A 19,672-nucleotide genomic window follows, 5' to 3' on the forward strand; every position below is an offset into this window, starting at 1 on the left:
GTGGGCCCGACTTAATATTTCTCTCTGGTACCTCTACGGCACCACTAACTGGTGAATCACTGTCTACTCCTTGCTCTCAGGTCTGTGAGGAGAACTCCATTTCCTCATCAGTACCTCATTCTTTAAATAGTAGCAATCAGGGACACCCTCTGCTTCACTTTCAGACTGGGCAGCCTGTGCTAACTCTCACAATACTGGGTCGGCTCACTGAGCCTCAGCTAGGGAAAATCCATTTAATTAATTCTCTGCGTCTCCAAACTTCCCAAAGAAAGTCTCAGACAGACAGACCTGGTCATCTGCCTGCAGTGCCAATGCAGTCTCCTCTGCGGGAGCTGGTTTGATCATGGCCTGATCCACTACACATTCGGGGAAACTGCAGGGGTCTGTCTCCCGCCACTGCCCTGTCTCTCTGCCCTCCTGCGGTCTTTCATTCACTACTGAGGAAGCTACCATCTTCACCCCCGCTAGATCATTACCTCGGAGCAGGTCAACCCCGTCCACAGACAAACTGGGGACAATCCCTCCGGTCACCGGTCCTGAAACTAGGTCGCACTCCAGGTGCACCCTGTGTACAGGGACAGGCGTACACTGCCCTCCAATACCATTCACCACCGTTCTGGTGTTCACTGCACTCTCTGGGGGAAAGGTCAGGTCTTTTCCCAGTAAAAGGGATCTAGTGGCTCCTGTGTCCCTGAGAATCACTATGGGCTTGCTTGCCCCACTCGAGGGGTATGGGGTTACTCTCCCTTCAGATACAAAACCTTGATAACCTTCAGGAATCCTATTAAATTTTCCTGCACTTGCAGTAGTAAGCTTCCTGGGTCTCACTGTTACTGCAGTTAAATCCACAGCTTGTTCTGCTGTGCTTTCCATTGGGTTCACTTCGTCACTGAGCGGGTGTGCCCTGATTAACCCGATCGGTTTCCCCTTTAGTTTCCAGCAGTCAGCTTTTAAATGCCCTGCTTTATTTAATGGAAGCACACAGGTCTCCGGGTCTCACTCTTGCTCACAGCACCTTCCCTTTTTGGCTGAAGGAGGGCCCCCTGTGTCTCCTGCTTTCCTTTCTCTCCCAGGATTGACTGGGCTCCTATCCCTTTCCCACCCTTTGATCTTTTCAGATTTGTGAGGGGTGACCAGGAAAGGTTCTCCCCGGGGAAACCGACTCAGAAATTAAAGCAAACTCATCGGCCCGAACGGCCGCTTGCTGGGCTCCCTGAAACCGCTGCTCCTCTACATGGGTCTTTATTGAGAATAGGAGAGAGTTTTTAAATTTCTCTAACAGAATTATTTCTCTGAGATTCTCATAGCTGAGCTGTACTTTAGGAGCCCTCAGCCATTGGTCAAAAGCCAGCTGCTTACTTCTTTCAAATTCCAGATAAGTTTGATTAGCTTGCTTCTTGAGGGTTCTAAACTTTTGGCGATAGGCTTTGGATACTAATTCACATGCCCCGAGGATAGCATTTTTGGTCAGTTCATAATTTGATGAACTCTCATCTGGCAACAAGGAATAAACCTCATGGGCTTTTCCTGTTAATTTGCTTTGTAGTAAAAGAGACCAGGTCTCAGCTGGCCATTTTAGCTGCCTTGCCAGTTTCTCAAAAGACACAAAAAAACTCCTCCACATCTTCCTCATTGAATTTTCGAATTAGTTGAGCGGGTTTTAGCAATCTTGTACCCATCCCTGAATTCTGCTCTTCCATTATTGGCCATGCTTTCACTGAGGTTACTCTGTCGCCCCCTAGTTAACTCAAGCTGCTTCAACTCTCTCTCTTCGAATTCCTTCCGGAATATTCTTCCTCTCCCTCTCTCCTCTCTCTCTCGTTCCTTCTCCTGTCTTTCTTTCTCCCTCTCCCGCCTCTCTCTTTCTCTTTCCCTGTCTTCTAATTCAAGTTTCCTCTGTTCCAGTTGAATCTTTGCTAGCAGTACCCAGTCTGGGTCTGCTTCTAACACTGCTTCTGCTTCTTCAGATTCTAAGGAAAAATGGTTAGCCACTAACCTTAGGAGTTCAGACTTCCTAGCCTTGCCACATACAGTGATCCCACACTACTCAGCCATTTTCCTCAACTCCTCCATAGACAGCGTTTTTAACTTATCCCAAGTTACTTCTCACTGGCTTGGAGAGCTGCTAGCTTCAGTCACAGACATGTTAGTATTCAATCACATTTAACCACAAGAAAACCTGTATTAATCTTGTTCTTTTTGGATTGGGAACGATTTGTCTTCCCACTTCCAATTTCTCTCGTTTGTCTGTGGGTAAGATTCCGAATGCTCGCACCCAAATTTCTGTTACAACCTGGTAAGAAAGGAGTATAGGGGTTCCCTCTCAGCCTTCACCTGGTCTTACTGTAACAGGGTTTAATTTTAAACACACCGTGTTTTGAGCTCCCCCTTTGGTGAATCCTTGTTCACCGCTTTCCAATTATAAGGCAAAGAAACTAGCACAAACAGGCTTTCTTAGGTTTAAAGAAGAAAAGTGAAATTTACTCAAACTTAAACTTAAACTCTAATTTGGTGAACGCCTATGGATACACGATGTGCCCACACTAGCATGCATACGGGATACACACATGCAGATAGAGACAGCAAAGAGCAGAAGAAAAATAAAGTGGAAAAGGCTGAGGCAATAACCGAAGTGTTTTTTTGTTATGGGTCTTCAAGCTCATTGTAAACTTCTTGCTAGTCGGTAGGCTTGCTTTTCACTGGGGCCCAGTATTCTTCTTAAACCCTGTTCACTGTAGGAGACTTTTCTCTCTTGGGGTTCATGTGTCTTCAGTGGATTCCGAAGCTGGTGAGAAAGTGATGGGAGCAGACAGGACAGGCTCTTTTCAATCCAGGAGCCAAGAGCTTTCTGCCAGTTCAAACACCGTCTCTACAATTTAAGACTCCCCAAGTTGGCCAGCAGGGTAGTCACATGACTGGTACAACCACTTCTGGCTTTGTGTATTGGGTGGTGAGTCAGGGAATGGTCCTTTGTTCCAACACTGTCTGCTAAAATGCAAAAATGTCTTTCCGGCCGGGGGCCCTGGCAATTCCTTGTAACAGGCCTTCTCTTCTTCCCAGCAACAATTTGAAATTTCATGCCCATGTGGCAAAATTAATGTGCCTCATTCTTGTCAGGTGGGTGCTTGCATGACAGTATGCTCTGTCCCTTCCTGTCACATTCTGGTTATCATTACTCGTATCCCTACCCTGCGCTCGTGCCTTGATCCTTTCTCATGAACTTTCCAAATCTCTCCTCACCTGAACCTTCCCCCCGCAACTATTTAGTTTAAAGCCCTCTCTACTGCCCTAGTTATATAATTCACCAGGACACTGGTCCCAGCGCGGTTCAGGCGAAGACCGTCCCAGTGGTACAGCTCCCACTTTCCCCAGTACTGGTGCCACTGCCCCAGGAAACGAAACCCATTTCTCCCACACCAATCTTTGAGGCACGCATTCAACTCTCTAATCTGATTTACCCTATGCCAATTTGCTCCTGGCTCAGGTAGTAATCCGGAGATTATTATCTTTCTGATCCCTCCCAGGAAAAATTCCTCTCGAGTCCCGAGGCGATGTCTTTAACCCTGGCACTGGGCAGGCAACACAGCCTTTGGGACACACTCCTCCCTGATGCATCGCTGAGTCCGAATCTCGGACTCCAGCTCTTCAACTCTTAGCCGAAGCTCCTCGAGTTGCAGACACTTACTGCAGATGTGGTTATTGTGGATCACACTGGTGTCCACCAGCTCCCACATGCTGCAGCTGCAACACATCACCTGCCCTGTCATCTCCGTTGTGTTTTATTTAACTCATTAGTTTTAGAAATATAATGCAACAATTATCTGTAGTTATTTCAATTGGCCAAGCTAGTTAAGCTATAATTTTAATGCAATATTTGTATCTCCCCAGAGATAGAGAGAGCTACAGAGATGGACAGAAGCAGAGGAGGTGGAGAGGGACAGAGAGAGAAATATACAGAGAGAAGGAGACAGAGAGAGAGAGGGAGAGTGAGAAAGAGAGATTGCAGACAGAATGAGAGAGAGACAGAGATAGGTTATAGATAATTGCAGAAATTGAGATACAAAGAAAAAGTGATAGAGAGAGAGAAATAAAGAAACAGAGAGAGAGGGACTGGAAAGACGTACGATAGAGACAAATAGAAAGACAATGGGAGAAACAGGAAAAGAGAGAGAGAGAGAATGCGAGAGATCAAAGAGAGAGACAGATCACAACAACTCACTGTGTGAAAAAACATTTCCCCTCATCTCCCCCCTCTGCTTCTTTTACCCATTATCTTAAATCTGTGTCCCTCTGGTTACCGACCCTCCTGTCACTGGAAACAGTTTCTCCTGATTTACTCCATCGAAACCCCCTCGTCATTCTGAACGTCCCGATTAAATCACCTCTTAACCTTCTCTGCTCTAAGGAGAACAATCCCAGCTTCCCCAGTCTCCCCACATTAACTGAAGTCCCTCATCCCTCACACATTCTGGTCAATCTCCTCCACACCCTCTCCAAGTCCCCGACATCACTCTGAAAGTGTGTACTGCCCAGAATTGGACACAAGACCCTTAGAGACCACAGAAATTAGTTGAGGTACCTGGGGAGGTATCACATAGTCTGCCACATCCATCACTTTCACAAACCCACTGGGCAGCTCCGATTGACCAAAACCCTTCACCTTGCTGATCACAGTGGATTCAATTCTTGTTTCCTTTGTTTGATATGCTTTCTCATGGAGGAACACCCAACTGGAACAAAAAAAACACACACACTCAGCAAGACTTTACACTGGGGGACAGAGTAGAGGGAGCTTTACTCTGTATCTAACCCCGTTTTTAAAAAAATTTTTATTTTAAAGGTGGCCTTCATACCCCAGGCCCCTTTTATATTTTTCACAGCGAGGGGGCCTTTATTCCTCAGGCCCCCTTTATATATTTTTTATGTCGAGGGGGCCTTTATTCCTCAGGCCCCCTTTATATACACACTTATATTTTTAAAATAACGTTATTAAAACCAGATAAATAAACAAAAAACTCAAATTAAAATGCCATTCTCGGCGTCGACAATGCACTCCAGTTCCTGCGGTGCCCACCGGTCGCGGAAGGCCTCAAGCGTACCGGCGGACACCGCACGCTCCTTCTCCAGGGACACCCAGGCGCGAACGTAACCGCGGAAGAGGGGCAGGCAATCGGGGAGGACGGACCCCCCGACGGCCCGCAACCTGGACCTGTGAATTGTCACCTTGGCCAGGCCCAGGAGCAGACCGACGAGGAGATCCTCATCCCGGCCCAAGCCCCTCCGCCCCGGGTGCCCAAAGATCAGGAGCGTGGGACTGAAGTGCAGCCAGAATTTGAGGAGCAGCCCCTTCAGATACTCAAATAGGGGCTGCAACCTCGCACACAACGTATAAACGTGGAACACGGACTCGTCCAGGCCGCAGAAAGTACAGCTGGCCTGGGAGTCCGTGAACCTACTTAAAAGCCTATTGCACGGGACTGCTCTGTGCAGCACCCTCCACCCCAGGTCCCCGATGTAAAGGGGGAAGACTCCCGCGTAGAGAGACCTCCATCGGGGTTTCCTCTCGCCGCCAGATGGCAACGCGGACCGCCAGGGCGTGTCCGGCCGGCTGACGAGGGCGAGAAAGTGGAGAGTGTGCAGGAGCAGCCCGTACAGGAAACCCCTCCGCGCCGATTGGAATGGCACGGAGGGCATTTCCGAGAGGCGGCTCGGGTTGTGCGGGACCGGCTCCCGAGGAGGGTTTCGGGGCCTGGGTCCGATGAGCAGTTCCGGCCGAGCGGCGGTCAGCTCGGCCGGGAGCGTTCCGCACTCCCGAGCCCCCTCGCCACCCGCAGTGAGGGGCGTCCCGGGGGTTTCGGCTACTCCTCCGCCCGCCGGACTGTCCCCGGAGTCGGCCGCCCAGACAGCCGAGGCGCTCTCCTCCGCCGGCGGGGGAGCGCCCTGACTGGAGGCGACCATGTTCCAGACTCGGAATAGATCCCGGTAAAAGACAGGCAACTCCCTCAGAGAAGCGCGGCTAACGGACTCCACCGGGAGCTGCGTGTCATCTTGAAGGCAGTGACACTGGCGGAAAAAATACGTCGCCAGCGCACACCATCTGGGAGGACGCTCGACGTACAGGTATCTCTGCAGGGTCTGAAGGCGGAGAGTCGCAGCCTGGGTGCGGACGCACACCAGCGACTGACCGCCCTCCTCAATCGGGAGACTCAGGACCGCGGCAGAGACCCAGTGTTTCCTCTTGCCCCAGAAGAAATCGACGAGTTTCTTCTGGATCTTGGTGGCAAAAACAGGGGGCGGGGCCAAAGTGACCAACCGGTACCACAGCATGGAGGCCACCAGTTGGTTTATGACCAATGCTCGGCCCCTGTAGGAAAGCACTCGGAGCAGTCCTGTCCAGCGCCCCAGCCGAGCGGTGACTTTCGCCTCCAACTCCTGCCAGTTTGCCGGCCAGGCTTCCTCAGCGTGGCCAAGGATGGACTCCCAGATAGAGGAGGTGCGTGGTGCTCCACGCAAAAGGTGTCATCTCCTCCGGCAGGGAGTCCACCCGCCACTGACCAACCAGGAGTCCGGAACATTTCTCCCAATTGATCCTCGCGGAGGACGCGGCAGAAAAGGTCTGCTGGCAGTCGCGCATCCTCCGCAAGTCAACGGGATCTGTGATTGTGAGGAGCACGTCGTCGGCGTAAGCCGAGAGGACGACCCGCATGGCCGGCTCGCGCAGAGCCAATCCCGTCAACCTCCTGCGAAGCAGGCACAGGAAGGGCTCCACGCAGATGGTATACAATTGGCCGGACATGGGGCATCCCTGACGCACTCCTCTCCCAAAGCGAAGGGACGCCGTCAAGGACCCGTTAACTTTGACTAGACACTCTGCGGCGGCGTATAAAAGTCGGACCCGGGACACAAAATGCGGCCCGAGTCCGAAAGCGCGCAGAGTCCCGAAAAGGTAATCGTGATCCACCCTGTCGAACGCCTTCTCCTGATCGAGGGAGAGAAAGGCGACCGACTGACCAGTCCTCTGGGAAAGATGGATCAGGTCCCGGACCAGGTGGATGTTGTCCTGGATGGACCGGCCCGGGACCGTGTAGGACTGGTCGGGGTGGATCATGTGGGCCAGCACGGAGCCCAGGCGGGTAGACATAGCCCGGGCAAAGATCTTATAATCCGTGCTGAGGAGGGAGACCGGACGTCAGTTTTTAAGTAGGCGGAGATCGCCCCACTTCGGCAGCAGGACGATGACCGCCCTGCGCCACGAGAGGGGCATCTCCCTGGTCGCCAGGCTTTACCCCAGGACCCGCGCGTAATCGTCCCCCAGGACGTCCCAGAACGCCCTGAGGAACTCCACGGTCAACCCATCCAGCCCTGGGGATTTGCCCCTCAAGAGGTGGTGGAGGGCGCCAGTCAGCTCCGCCAACGTGAGCGGAGCCTTCAATTCTCCGGCGCCCTCCGGGATGACCTGCGGCAGGTCCTCCCACAAAACTCCGCGAGCGTTACTGAATATAACACTGTGTATATCATATAATAACACACTGCGCGTCACTCAGTATAGCACTGTATGTATTGTATAATAACGCACAGTCTGTTACTGGATATAACACTGAATAAATTTTATAATAACACACCGCTCGTCACTGGGTATAACACTATATATATTATCGAGTACACTGTGCATTGCTAACACTATATATATTCTATAATAACACACCGCTTGTCACCGGGTATAACACTATATATATAATCTAGTACACTGTGCATTGCTAACACTATATATATTCTATAATAACACACCGCTTGTCACCGGGTATAACACTATGTATATAATCTAGTACACTGTGCATTGCTAACACTATATATATTCTATAATAACACACCGCTTGTCACTGGGTATAACACTATATATATTATCTAGTACACTGTGCATTGCTAACACTATATATATTCTATAATAACACACCGCTTGTCACCGGGTATAACACTATATATATTATCCAGTACACTGTGCATTGCTAACACTATATATATTCTATAATAACACACCGCTTGTCACCGGGTATAACACTATATATATTATCTAGTACACTGTGCATTGCTAACTCTGTATATATTCTATAATAACACACCGCTTGTCACCGGGTATAACACTGTATATATTATATAGTACACTGTGCATTGCTAACACTGTATACATTCTTTAATAACACACCGCTTGTCACTGGGTATAACACTATATATATTATCTAATACACTGTGCATTGCTAACACTATATATATTCTATAATAACACACCGCTCGTCACCGGGTATAACACTATATATATTATCTAGTACACTGTGCATTGCTAACACAAGATATATTCTATAATAACACACCGCTTGTCACCGGGTATAACACTATATATATTATCCAGTACACTGTGCATTGCTAACACTATATATATTCTATAATAACACACCGCTTGTCACCGGGTATAACAATGTATATATTATCTAGTACAATGTGCATTGCTAACACTGTATACATTCTATAATAACACACCGCTTGTCACTGGGTATAACACTGTATATATTATATAGTACACTGTGCATTGCTAACACTATATATATTCTATAATAACACACCGCTTGTCACCGGGTATAACAATGTATATATTATCTAGTACAATGTGCATTGCTAACACTGTATATATTCTATAATAACACACCGCTTGTCACTGGGTATAACACTGTATATATTTTATAATAACATACCGCTTGTCACTGGGTATAACACTATATATATTATCTAGTACACTGTGCATTGCTAACACTGTATATATTCTATAACAACACACCGCTTGTCACCGGGTATAACACTGTGTATATTATCCAGTACACTGTGCATTGCTAACACTATATATATTCTATAATAACACACCACTTGTCACTTGGTATAACACTATATATATTATCTAGTACACTGTGCATTGCTAACTCTATATATATTCTATAATAACACACCGCTTGTCACTTGGTATAACACTATATATATTATCCAGTACACTGTGCATTGCTAACACTATATATATTCTATAACACAACACCGCTTGTCACTGGGTATAACACTGTATATATTATCCAGTACACTGTGCATTGCTAACACTATATATATTCAATAATAACACACCTCTTGTCACTGGGTATAACACTATATATATTATCTAGTACACTGTGCATTGCTAACACTGTATATATTCTATAATAACACACCGCTTGTCACCGGGTATAACACTAATTATATTATCTAGTACACTGTGCATTGCTAACACTGGTATATATTCTGGAATAACACACCGCTTGTCACCGGGTATAACACTGTATATATTATCTGGTACACTGTGCATTGCTAACACTGTATATATTCTATAATAACACACCGCTTGTCACCGGGTATAACACTATATATAATATCTAGTACACTGTGCATTGCTAACACGATATATATTCTATAATAACACACCGCTCGTCACTGGGTATAACACTGTATATATTATCTAGTACACTGTGCATTGCTAACACTATATATATTCTATAATAACACACCGCTTGTCACCGGGTATAACACTATATATATTATCTAGTACACTGTGCATTGCTAACACTATATATATTCTATAATAACGCACCGCTTGTCACTGGGCATAACACTATATATATTATCTAGTACACTGTGCATTGCTAACACTATATATATTCTATAATAACACACCACTTGTCACCGGGTATAACACTATATATATTATCTGGTACACTGTGCATTGCTAACACTGTATATATTCTATAATAACACACCACTTGTCACTTGGTATAACACTATATATATTCTATAATAACACACTGCTTGTCACCGGGTATAACACAATATATATTATCTAGTACACTGTGCATTGCTAGCACTGTATATATTCTTTAATAACACACCGCTTATCACTGGATATAACACTGTATATATTATCTAGTACACTGTGCATTGCTAACACTGCATATATTCTATGATAACACACCGCTTGTCACCGGGTAAACACTATATATATTATCTAGTACAATGTGCATTGCTAACACTGTATATATTCTATAATAACACACCGCTTGTCACTGGGTATAACACTATATATATTCTATAATAACACACCGCTTGTCACCGGGTATAACACTATATATATTATCTAGTACACTGTGCATTGCTAACAGTGTATATATTCTATAATAACACACCGCTTGTCACTGGGTATAACAATATATATATTATCTAGTACACTGTGCATTGCTAACACTATATATATTCTATAATAACACACCGCTTGTCACCGGGTATAACACTGTATATATTATCCAGAACACTGCGCATTGCTAACACTATATATATTCTATAATACAACACCGCTTGTCACTGGGTATAACACTGTATATATTATCCAGTACACTGTGCATTGCTAACACTGTATATATTCTATAATAACACACCGCTTGTCACTGGGTATAACACAATTTATATTATGTAGTACACTGTGCATTGCTAACACTGTATATATTCTGTAATAACACACCGCTTGTCACCGGGTATAACACTGTATATATTATCTGGTACACTGTGCATTGCTAACACTGTTTTTATTCTATAATAACACACCGCTTGTCACCGCGTAAACACTATATATATTATCTAGTGCACTGTGCATTGCTAACACTGTATATATTCTATAATAACACACCGCTTGTCACTGGGTATCACACTATATATATTCTATAATAACACACCGTTTGTCACGGGTATAACACTGTATACATTATCTAGTACACTGTGCATTGCTAACACGATATATATTCTATAATAGCACACCGCTTGTCACCGGGTATAACACTATATATATTATCTAGTACACTGTGCATTGCTAACACTATATATATTCTATAATAACACACCGCTTGTCACTGGGCATAACACTATATATATTATCTAGTACACTGTGCATTGCTAACACTATATATATTCTATAATAACACACCGCTTGTCACTGGGTATAACACTATATATATTATCTAGTACACTGTGCATTGCTAACACTATATATATTCTATAATAACACAGCGCTTGTCACCGGGTATAACACTATATATTATCTAGTTCACTGTGCATTGCTAACACTATATATATATTCTATAATAACACACCGTTTGTCACCGGGTAAACACTATATATATTATCTAGTACACTGTGCATTGCTAACACTGTATATATTCTATAACAACACACCGCTTGTCACTGGGTATAACACTATATATATTCTATAATAACACACCGCTTGTCACCGGGTATAACACTATATATATTATCTAGTACACTGTGCATGGCTAACCCTGTATATATTCTATAATAACACAGCGCTTGTCACTGGGTATAACACTGTATATATTATCTAGTACACTGTGCATTGCTAACACTATATATATTCTACAATAACAAACCGCTTGTCACCGGGTATAACACTATATATATTATCTAGTACACTGTGCATTGCTAACACTGTATATATTCTATAATAACACACCGCTTGTCACTGGGTATAACACTGTATATATTATCTAGTACACTGTGCATTGCTAACACTATATATATTCTATAATAACACACCGCTTGTCACCGGGTGTAACACTATATATATTATCTAGTACACTGTGCATTGCTAACACTGTATATATTCTGTAATAACACACCGCTTGTCACCGGGTATAACACTGTATATATTATCTGGTACACTGTGCATTGCTAACACTGTATATATTCTATAATAACACACCGCTTGTCACCGGGTAAACACTATATATATTATCTAGTACACTGTGCATTGCTAACACTATATATATTCTATAAGAACACACCGCTTGTCACCGGGTATAACACTGTATATATTATCTAGTACACTGTGCATTGCTAACACTATATATATTCTATAATAACACACCGCTTGTCACCGGGTATAACACTATATATATTATATAGTGCACTGTGCATTGCTAACACTGTATATATTCTATAATAACACACCGCTTGTCACCGGGTATAACACTATATATATTATCTAGTACACTGTGCATTGCTAACACTGTATATATTCTATAATAACACACCGCTTGTCACCGGGGACAAAACTATATATATTATCTAGTACAATGTGCATTGCTAACACTGTATATATTCTATAATAACACACCGCTTGTCACTGGGTATAACACTATATATATTATCTAGTACACTGTGCATTGCTAACAATATATATATTCTAGAATAACACACCGCTTGTCACCGGGTATAACACTATATATATTATCCAGTACACTGTGCATTGCTAACAATATATATATTCTGTAATAACACACCGCTTGTCACCGGGTATAACACTATATATATTATCCAGTACACTGTGCATTGCTAACATTATATATATTCTATAATAACACACCGCTTGTCACCGGGTATAACACTGTATGTATTATCTCGTACACTGTGCATTGCTAACACTATATATATTCTATAATAACACACCGCTTGTCGCCGGGTATAACACTATATATATTATCTAGTACACTGTGCATTGCTAGCACTATATATATTCTATAATAACACACCGCTTGTCACCGGGTACAACACTGTATATATTATCCAGTACACTGTGCATTGCTAACACTATATATATTCTATAATAACACACCGCTTGTCACCGGTTATAACACTATATATATTATCTAGTGCACTGGGCATTGCTAACACTGTGTATATTCTATAATAACACACCGCTCGTCACCGGGTATAACACGATATATATTATCTAGTACACTGTGCATTGCTAACTCTGTATATATTCTATAATAACACACCGCTTGTCACCGGGTATAACACTGTATATATTATCTGGTACACTGTGCATTGCTAACGCTGTATATATTCTATAATAACACTCCGCTTGTCACCGGGTGTAACACTATATATATTATCTAGTACACTGTGCATTGCTAACTCTGTATATATTCTATAATAACACACCGCTTGTCACCGGGTATAACACTGTATATATTATCTGGTACACTGTGCATTGCTAACACTGTATCTATTCTATAATAACACACCGCTTGTCACCGGGAGTAACACTATATATATTATCTAGTACACTGTGCATTGCTAACTCTGTATATATTCTATAATAACACACCGCTTGTCACCGGGTATAACACTGTATATATTATCTGGTACACTGTGCATTGCTAACACTATATATATTCTATAAGAACACAGCGCTTGTCACTGGGTATAACACTATATATATTATCCACTACACTGTGCATTGCTAACACTATATATATTCTATAATAACACACCGCTTGTCACCGGGTATAACACTATATATATTATCTAGTACACTGTGCATTGCTAACACTATATATATTCGATAAGAACACACCGCTTGTCACCGTGTATAACACTATATATATGATCTAGTACACTGTGCATTGCTAACACTGTATATATTCTATAATAACACACCGCTTGTCACCGGGTATAACACTGTATATATTATCTGGTACACTGTGCATTGCTAACGCTGTATATATTCTATAATAACACTCCGCTTGTCACCGGGTGTAACACTATATATATTATCTAGTACACTGTGCATTGCTAACTCTGTATATATTCTATAATAACACACCGCTTGTCACCGGGTATAACACTGTATATATTATCTGGTACACTGTGCATTGCTAACACTGTATATATTCTATAATAACACACCGCTTGTCACCGGGTGTAACACTATATATATTATCTAGTACACTGTGCATTGCTAACTCTGTATATATTCTATAATAACACACCGCTTGTCACCGGGTATAACACTGTATATATTATCTGGTACACTGTGCATTGCTAACACTGTATATATTCTATAATAACACACCGCTTGTCACCGGGTATAACACTATATATATTATCTAGTACACTGTGCATTGCTAACACTATATATATTCTATAAGAACACACCGATTGTCAATGGGTATAACACTATATATATTATCCACTACACTGTGCATTGCTAACACTATATATATTCTATAATAACACACCGCTTGTCACCGGGTATAACACTATATATATTATCTAGTACACTGTGCATTGCTAACACTATATATATTCGATAAGAACACACCGCTTGTCACCGTGTATAACACTATATATATGATCTAGTACACTGTGCATTCCTAACACTGTATATATTCTATAATAACACACCGCTTGTCACCGGGTATAACATTATATATATTATCTAGTACAATGTGCATTGCTAACACTGTATATATTCTATAATAACACACCGCTTGTCACTGGGTATAACACTGTATATATTATCTAGTACACGGTGCATTGCTAACACTATATATATTCTATAATAACACACCGCTTGTCACTGGGTATAACACTATATATATTCTATAATAACACACCGCTTGTCACCGGGTATAACACTATATATATTATCTGGTACACTGTGCATTGCTAAGACTGTATATATTCTATAATAACACACCGCTTGTCACCGGGTATAACATTATATATATTATCTAGTACAATGTGCATTGCTAACACTGTATATATTCTATAATAACACACCGCTTGTCACTGGGTATAACACTATATATATTCTATAATAACACACCACTTGTCACCGGGTATAACACTATATATATTATCTAGTATACAGTGCATTGCTAACACTGTATATATTCTATAATAACACACCGCTTGTCACCGGGTGTAACACTGTATAAATTATCTAGTACACTGTGCATTGCTAACACTATATATATTCTATAATAACACACCGCTTGTCACCGGGTAAAACACTGTATATATTATCCAGTACACTGTGCATTGCTAACACTATATATATTCTATAATAACACACCGCTTGTCACCGGGTATAACACTATATATATTATTTAGTACACTGTGCATTGCTAACACTGTGTATATTCTATAATAACACACCGCTCGTCACCGGGTATAACACTATATATATTATCCAGTACACTGTGCATTGCTAACACTATATATATTCTATAATAACACACCGCTTGTCACCAGGTATAACACTATATATATTATCTAGTACACTGTGCATTGCTAACACTATATATATTCTATAATAACACACCGCTTGTCACTGGGTATAACACTGTATGTATTATCTAGTACACTGTGCATTGCTAACACTATATATATTCTATAATAACACACCGCTTGTCACCGGGTATAACACTATATATATTATCTAGTACACTGTGCATTGCTAACAATATATATATTCTATAATAACACACAGCTTGTCACCGGGTATAACACTATATATATTATCCAGTACACTGTGCATTGCTAACAATATATATATTCTAAAATAACACACCGCTTGTCACCGGGTATAACACGATATTTTTTATCCAGTACACTGTGCATTGCTAACATTATATATATTCTATAATAACACACCGCTTGTCACCGGGTATAACACTATATATATTATCCAGCACATTGTGCATTGCTAACACTATATATATTCTATAATAACCCACCGCTTGTCACCGGGTTTAACACTATATATATTGTCTAGTACACTGTGCATTGCTAACACTGTATATATTCTATAATAACACACCGCTTGTCACTGGGTATAACACTGTATATATTATCTCGTACACTGTGCATTGCTAACACTATATATATTCTATAATAACACACCGCTTGTCACCGGGTATAACACTATATATATTATCTAGTACACTGTGCATTGCTAACACTATATATATTCTATAATAACACACCGCTTGTCACCGGGTATAACACTGTATATATTATCTAGTACACTGTGCATTGCTAACACTATATATATTCTATAATAACACACCGCTTGTCACCGGGTAAACACTATATATATTATCTGGTACACTGTGCATTGCTAACACTGTATATATTCTATAATAACACACCGCTTGTCACTGGGTATAACACTATATATATTCTATAATAACACACCGCTTGTCACCGGGTATAACACTATATATATTATCTAGTACACTGTGCATTGCTAACACTGTATATATTCTATAATAACACACCGCTTGTCACCGGGTATAACACTGTATATATTATCTAGTACACTGTGCATTGCTAACACTATATATATTCTATATTAACACACCACTTGTCACCGGGTCAACACTATATATATTATCTGGTACACTGTGCATTGCTAACACTGTATATATTCTATAATAACACACCACTTGTCACTGGGTATAACACTATATATATTCTATAATAACACACCGCTTGTCACCGGGTATAACACTATATATATTATCTAGTACACTGTGCATTGCTAACACTGTATATATTCTATAATAACACACCGCTTGTCACTGGGTATAACACTATATAAATTCTATAATAACACACCGCTTGTCACCGGGTATAACACTATATATATTATCTGGTACACTGTGCATTGCTAACACTGTATATATTCTATAATAACACACCGCTTGTCACTGGGTATAACACTGTATATATTATCTAGTACACGGTGCATTGCTAACACTATATATATTCTATAATAACACACCGCTTGTCACTGGGTATAACACTATATATATTCTATAATAACACACCGCTTGTCACCGGGTATAACACTATATATATTATCTAGTACACTGTGCATTGCTAACACTGTATATATTCTATAATAACACACCGCTTGTCACCGGGTATAACACTGTATATATTATCTAGTACACTGTGCATTGCTAACACTATATATATTCTATATTAACACACCACTTGTCACCGGGTCAACACTATATATATTATCTGGTACACTGTGCATTGCTAACACTGTATATATTCTATAATAACACACCACTTGTCACTGGGTATAACACTATATATATTCTATAATAACACACCGCTTGTCACCGGGTATAACACTATATATATTATCTAGTACACTGTGCATTGCTAACACTGTATATATTCTATAATAACACACCACTTGTCACTGGGTATAACACTATATAAATTCTATAATAACACACCGCTTGTCACCGGGTATAACACTATATATATTATCTGGTACACTGTGCATTGCTAACACTGTATATATTCTATAATAACACACCGCTTGTCACTGGGTATAACACTGTATATATTATCTAGTACACGGTGCATTGCTAACACTATATATATTCTATAATAACACACCGCTTGTCACTGGGTATAACACTATATATATTCTATAATAACACACCGCTTGTCACCGGGCATAACACTATATATATTATCTGGTACACTGTGCATTGCTAAGACTGTATATATTCTATAATAACACACCGCTTGTCACCGGGTATAACATTATATATATTATCTAGTACAATGTGCATTGCTAACACTGTATATATTCTATAATAACACACCGCTTGTCACTGGGTATAACACTATATATATTCTATAATAACACACCACTTGTCACCGGGTATAACACTATATATATTATCTAGTATACAGTGCATTGCTAACACTGTATATATTCTATAATAACACACCGCTTGTCACCGGGTGTAACACTGTATAAATTATCTGGTACACTGTGCATTGCTAACACTATATATATTCTATAATAACACACCGCTTGTCACCGGGTAAAACACTGTATATATTATCCAGTACACTGTGCATTGCTAACACTATATATATTCTATAATAACACACCGCTTGTCACCGGGTATAACACTATATATATTATTTAGTACACTGTGCATTGCTAACACTGTGTATATTCTATAATAACACACCGCTCGTCACCGGGTATAACACTATATATATTATCCAGTACACTGTGCATTGCTAACACTATATATATTCTATAATAACACACCGCTTGTCACCAGGTATAACACTATATATATTATCTAGTACACTGTGCATTGCTAACACTATATATATTCTATAATAACACACCGCTTGTCACTGGGTATAACACTGTATGTATTATCTAGTACACTGTGCATTGCTAACACTATATATATTCTATAATAACACACCGCTTGTCACCGGGTATAACACTATATATATTATCTAGTACACTGTGCATTGCTAACAATATATATATTCTATAATAACACACAGCTTGTCACCGGGTATAACACTATATATATTATCTAGTACACTGTGCATTGCTAACACTGTATATATTCTATAATAACACACCGCTTGTCACTGGGTATAACACTATATAAATTCTATAATAACACACCGCTTGTCACCGGGTATAACACTATATATATTATCTGGTACACTGTGCATTGCTAACACTGTATATATTCTATAATAACACACCGCTTGTCACTGGGTATAACACTGTATATATTATCTAGTACACGGTGCATTGCTAACACTATATATATTCTATAATAACACACCGCTTGTCACTGGGTATAACACTATATATATTCTATAATAACACACCGCTTGTCACCGGGTATAACACTATATATATTATCTGGTACACTGTGCATTGCTAAGACTGTATATATTCTATAATAACACACCGCTTGTCACTGGGTATAACACTGTATATATTATCTAGTACACTGTGCATTGCTAACACTGTATATATTCTATAATAACACACCGCTTGTCACTGGGTATAACACTATATATATTCTATAATAACACACCGCTTGTCACCGGGTATATTCTTTTGGGCCTCATTATCTCGAGAGACAATGGATACGCGCCTGGAGGTGGTCAGTGGTTTGTGAAGCAGCGCCTGGAGTGGCTCTAAAGGCCAATTCTGGAGTGACAGGCTCTTCCACAGGTGCTGCAGAGAAATTTGTTTGTTGGGGCTGTTGCACAGTTGGCTCTCCCCTTGCGCCTCTGTCTTTTTTCCTGCCAACTACTAAGTCTCTTCGACTCGCCACAATTTAGCCCTGTCTTTATGGCTGCCCGCCAGCTCTGGCGAATGCTGGCAACTGACTCCCACGACTTGTGATCAATGTCACACGATTTCATGTCGCGTTTGCAGACGTCTTTATAACGGAGACATGGACGGCCGGTGGGTCTGATACCAGTGGCGAGCTCGCTGTACAATGTGTCTTTGGGGATCCTGCCATCTTCCATGCGGCTCACATGGCCAAGCCATCTCAAGCGCCGCTGACTCAGTAGTGTGTATAAGCTGGGGATGTTGGCCGCTTCAAGGACTTCTGTGTTGGAGATATAGTCCTGCCACCTGATGCCAAGTATTCTCCGAAGGCAGCGAAGATGGAATGAATTGAGACGTCGCTCTTGGCTGGCACACGTTGTCCAAGCCTCGCAGCCGTAGAGCAAGGTACTGAGGACACAGGCCTGATACACTCGGACTTTTGTGTTCCGTGTCAGTGCGCCATTTTCCCACACTCTCTTGGCCAGTCTGGACATAGCAGTGGAAGCCTTTCCCATGCGCTTGTTGATTTCTGCATCTAGAGACAGGTTACTGGTGATAGTTGAGCCTAGGTAGGTGAACTCTTGAACCACTTCACCGGGTATAACACTA

General features: G+C 41.4%; 1 protein-coding gene across 1 annotated transcript in view; it reads right to left on the minus strand.

Annotated features, from left to right (window-relative positions):
* p2rx3b (purinergic receptor P2X, ligand-gated ion channel, 3b) overlaps positions 1–19,672 on the minus strand; it is a 108,054-nt gene that overhangs the window by 52,360 nt on the left and 36,022 nt on the right. The window contains 1 exon segment of the mRNA XM_068008755.1: positions 4,580–4,730. Coding sequence (XP_067864856.1) covers positions 4,580–4,730 — 151 coding nt within the window.

Source organism: Heterodontus francisci, chromosome 28 (assembly GCF_036365525.1).
Source record: "Heterodontus francisci isolate sHetFra1 chromosome 28, sHetFra1.hap1, whole genome shotgun sequence".
NCBI classification, from domain to species: domain Eukaryota; kingdom Metazoa; phylum Chordata; class Chondrichthyes; order Heterodontiformes; family Heterodontidae; genus Heterodontus; species Heterodontus francisci.